Raw genomic sequence first — 5,066 nt, forward strand, 5'->3', positions numbered from 1 at the left:
TTGATTCAAAAATGTTATTATTCATAGACTACATACTGTATGTTATATTATTACTTAAGTAAAGTCACATTACCAGGTCTCTGTGATCTCAGTGACCCATTTTCACATGCTCAGGCAGGTACATGATGAGGGAAAAAGCAGCATATTTGATCATTTCTGTGTCCGTGGTAACAATGCAATTATTACATACAATAACACAGATTACAGAATTTTAGAGCTCTGAGTAGAGTAGAATTTAGTGAAGTAGCTACAACAGTTTAGTATCTTGTTATACAGGTTTAGCAACAAATATAGAACTTCAGAGTTAATTTATACTTAAGTCAAGTATGATGAAGGACATACCATGGTACATGTAGAAAATCGTTAGAAATAAATTAGCGCACAACCAGTTGCAACACCAACATTTGTTTGCCTAAACACAAGTTTATAAAGTTTATTTGAAAAACAAAGAGATAACTGAAAAAAACATACAGGTGGAATAAGAAATACATTTTTGGTACACTCATGCAGTTTAGAATCAATAAGTATCTTGCTTCTCTTAACTGTTGCCAACTCTATCAATGCTTTCTAAATTGATTGTTTTCACCCATCTGTAGACATGTTTAAGATAAACACATGCTTAAGCCTTAGCAAGTCCTACAAATCGAGTCTACATGGAACACACCAGTGAACATCCGTGCTGACTGCTGTTACACAGAGTAATCATTATAGGTCATTTGACTTGGAGCATTACAGGACAGACAGTTCTCAAGACCTCTGCCTTCCTTCCACTGTAGAGCAGAGTCACTATATTCTCTGACACTGTTCTGAGCATGTAGAATCAGTCCATCATTCCCAAGATCTCTCTAAAATGTTTGCGGTTGCACTGCAACCTTAAGTCCAGTAGAGGTCCTCGCACTCAAACTCTTCCGTGTTCTGCGATGAATTGTCCACAGAATCCTTGTTCTCTGGAGATCATGTGATGTGTTATTTGGCCTTTAGTCACTGAGTTCATGAAGTTAACTATGCTCTATTCTGAATAAGACTGAAGAATATGTATGATGCATGTCAGCAAGATCCATCGTTTCCTAATTTTACAAAATAGCCCTTTTCACTTGTCTTGGATCACTTTGGATGCCTATTTGTTTACATATTTTTGATGTTATAAACATGGCATTAAATGGAAAATTACAGAGTTACAGTACATTTTTTTAACTCCTTTTTCGTTTTGGCTCATGGTCACCTACATCTACTGTAGGAGACGTCTCCACATCATCGCAAAACAAGAGAAGTCACCAAGGACACAAACAGCAGAGCCACTGATATACTGATCTCACAAGCTCCTCCACAATCCTTTGCATTTTCCTGCAACCAGAGAGTTCATGTAAGAATCAAGTAAAAACACTGCCATTATTTAGTTTATTATTTAGTTTAAATAGTGTGTACTAAAACACTGAGATATTATCAAGTCATTCTTGTGAGGGTTTTTGTAAAATAGCTACATTTGAAATGCATTTGAATGTGTTCGTTGGCTGATGTGATGCCAGTGGAAGGATGCATCGGACTCTTGCTGTGCGGTTGGCACTTACATGAGGGTGGTAAGCGTGGCAGGACTCCGGGCGCCGGCGGATCTTCTGGGACTTCATGCGGTTACACTTGACCGTTGCGTTATGTGCAGAGGTGTTAAGGGTGAGACACTTGCAGTGGGCTTTGCTCTGTCCAACGCTCCTGCAGCCCTGGAAACTAAACTACATAACTGAGCTGTGCCAACTGTAGCCTCAGAGCTCAGGGACACTACTGAGGTCAAATGTTCTAAAGTAAAGTGTGAAACTAACGTTAAAAAAAAGTACTACTAACAGGTCACACTCTGTTATGTATGACAACAGAAATATGCAATATTGTTTTTCAACATTTCAGTCACCTTTTTTAAAACTACGCCAATCACTGGGTGATTCTGGAATTCTGAATTCTAATAAAAACAAGAGTATTTGTACTTCATAAATTCTGACCTAGGGCTGTTCCATACAGGGTGATATAGACAGTCCAGACAAAACAGCAGAATGATAATCACATTAGTGGATGGGTGGACAAATGGGCAGCTGCACAGTGATAAACATAAGGTGCCCACATATTGCACAACAGGGACTAACCCAGGATCAATTCATAAATGATTGAGGAGCCATATTATTTGGCAACATTAAACATGTGCTTTAACCGAGGGTTTGCACCATGTTACGGTTCACTTGCCAGAACCTTTCACAAATGTGATAACACAGGAACAACATGGGGAAAGGATATATTTGACCTCCTTTGGGTTCAGTGTGATCGGTGAGTATTGGCGGGAACAGTCACAGTCTGCTTGTGCAACCACCATCACCAAATTAGTGTTACGGACTTGCTGCAAAACAAACATCCTGGAACAAAGAACAAGTATGTAAGATTATAGACTGCCCTCTATCGTAACCTTAATCTGGCATTACATGCTTAATCTTACATGTGATTGGTACAGTATTTGTTTGTTGTGTGACTTTATCTACTGCAGGTACACAACATGTGAGGGGGTGGGAATTTGAACTGCCTCTCAAGAGTAGCACCATGGACAGCAACCGGAGCGCTCTATTAGTCAGAATAGTCATTACACTCTATAATAACACAGTGCCAAAGACAGAACCAAACAAGAGCGCCAAACAGATGTGAAAGCAAAATTGCCGACAGACTGCCTGTGTAACTAATGCCTTGTTACAGGAGGAGCATAGCTACTGAGATGGGCCTTTCGGTGTGATGCTTCACAGGAGACTGGTCTCTTCGGGTTAATCTCTTACAAGCACTTACTTCTGACAGCGGCCACATTTGATGATGCTGTTGGTCTCAGTGATGGATGTGTCATACATGAAGCCAGGATACTCGGTGTCACAGGGCTGCATGACATCCACCTTCTTCTGTTTATGGCCTGGGAAGTGAGCATTCACCAGTTACACTGACTCGACATTTCTCTTGTGACTCAAACATTCTCTCTGCCAAATTCCCTCAAAGATACACACACATTCACAGAGAAAAAGAGAGAGAGAGAGAGAGAGGTACACCCAAAGAAACTTACATACTCCTGTCTATTTTACTAATGTACCATAACTAAGGCTAGAACTAAGGACTACCTGTAGTTAGTTTCTACCCAACTAGATGAGGCAACGTGATGGTATGACCGGTGTACTCACTTGCATGGTACACAGACTTGGCTGTGTGTGGACAATGAGAAAGGCACGGATGAGAACACATCGGGGAGAGACACAGATGAGAACACAGCGGAGTGATGGAAAAGCAATGATGAGGCCCAGGACATAGGAAATGAGAGAGGCAGCATGAAATGAGTATCTACTGAGGATTTATGAAGTTGTGCAAAATCCCTCCTTTTTAGAGCAGAAGGGCTCATCCACTTCGATTTTTTCCCTTCTATCTCGTACACATATTGACTGTCAAGTGACGCTTTAATCTGCCATAATTTTTGAAGGCTTTAAGCTTCTTTAACTTTTGATCTTTTGCAGCAAAGTCGTTGGAGCCACAGAAATGCCACAACTTACCATCTGCCACATAATCTGAGTGCCAAAGTCCACAGATGTTGAACTCCAGCAAAAACCTTAAAGTGAGATCAAAACGAGTCAGCCAGCTTTTTCACAGTTTTATAAACTGACTAAATATGATTCAAAACAATACTTAAAATAATATTTTTTATTATTACTAAATAAGTGATTTATTGTTTGTAAATCCTTGATAACCAACTAGTTGCCCTTGAACTAAGGTTATTGATATATAGAATGAATCAAAACAGAAACTGTATAGTCTTCTCATACATTGTCTTAACATATTACTAGTCTGTCACTATAAAAGTCACATATTCAGACAGTCCCAGAATACCCAGAATAAATGTTTTATTAAGTAAGACTATGAAACTGATGGATAAAGACCTAATAAATGTGCAATCATGCTAAATACAGACCTTGTTGAGCACTTATATTATATGATATTATGATATGATACATATATAAAATAATGTATGGTTACAGTAACTTCCTGTGTATTAGCCGCAGGGCAGTGTGTATTCAAGTTAAATATTAACTGCCCCTGTGTATTAACCTTATAGCTGAAGAAACTCTGCAAAATCAATGTATAAGCCGCAGCTAATAGTTGGGAAATTACGGTACCATGTTCTTCCTAAACTAAATGGCAAACAAAAGTAAGAAATTTTTTATCATTATGAAACAGTATAATTATATCTGTCTAAATAGGCAAAATTGACCAGCTTTAGAGGCAAAATGTTAGAAACCCTAAGAGCACTCACATCAGGAAGTTGGACATGAACCACTTAACCACACCCATTAGTCCAAAGAAAGGCTGCCGAAAGAGATGAGAAAACACATTAGCAAAAAAATGGGGTGTGCTGAACCTACAGTATTGCTCTCAACGTTGTTTAGAAAGAGCGGCAGTCGATGTGCCTTCCTCAGGTGTTATAAGGTGTGCCAGCCTGTGGCCTGCGGTAAGCCCTGAAGGGACAGGGTGGGATATAGGGAAACTCACACTGAGCAGCGGCCGAGCATCACTCGAGTGACCGTGTGAAGTCTTGCACATAGCCTGGTAGTCATACAGCGCCACCCTGCATTACAAAAATGAGTCAAACACAACTGCAAACATCCCACTGACAGACTGACATTTGGATTGCTCGTGGGAACATGTTAACCTAATTTATTACAGTAGGCATGGTATAACATATAACATATTACAATACAACAATATAACAATATAATATAATAGTAATATCATAAAATGATAGTTGTAATATTTATCATTCAGTGGAAACATATAACAGCGAAGCCAAGTGTGAATATTGTATAATACCGGATATGACACACAGTTGCATGACTCTCTCACCTCTTGTACAAGCCTGTTTTAAGCAGCTGCGCCATCACTGACCCGTCCACTTCCCCAAAGAATTTACCGACCTGACAGGGATAGAAGAGATTTCGCTCACTGATAAGTACCTGTGTGTGTGTGTGTGTGTGTGTGTGTGTGTGTGTGTGTTTGTCCCTGCATATCCA

General features: G+C 39.6%; 1 protein-coding gene across 1 annotated transcript in view; it reads right to left on the reverse strand.

Annotated features, from left to right (window-relative positions):
• Positions 1-466: 466 nt before the first annotated feature.
• cacna2d4b (calcium channel, voltage-dependent, alpha 2/delta subunit 4b) overlaps positions 467-5,066 on the reverse strand; it is a 33,570-nt gene continuing 28,970 nt past the window's right edge. Inside the window, exons 33-41 of the mRNA XM_062546865.1 lie at positions 4,900-4,970; positions 4,549-4,624; positions 4,313-4,365; positions 3,555-3,610; positions 3,192-3,212; positions 2,812-2,929; positions 2,273-2,393; positions 1,569-1,646; positions 467-1,344 (exon numbers count right to left, since the gene is read on the reverse strand). Coding sequence (XP_062402849.1) covers positions 1,252-1,344; positions 1,569-1,646; positions 2,273-2,393; positions 2,812-2,929; positions 3,192-3,212; positions 3,555-3,610; positions 4,313-4,365; positions 4,549-4,624; positions 4,900-4,970 — 687 coding nt within the window. The 3' untranslated portion in view covers positions 467-1,251. The remainder of the gene's footprint in view (positions 1,345-1,568; positions 1,647-2,272; positions 2,394-2,811; positions 2,930-3,191; positions 3,213-3,554; positions 3,611-4,312; positions 4,366-4,548; positions 4,625-4,899; positions 4,971-5,066) is intronic.

This window comes from Sardina pilchardus, chromosome 10, assembly GCF_963854185.1.
Source record: "Sardina pilchardus chromosome 10, fSarPil1.1, whole genome shotgun sequence".
Lineage (NCBI taxonomy): Eukaryota > Metazoa > Chordata > Actinopteri > Clupeiformes > Clupeidae > Sardina > Sardina pilchardus.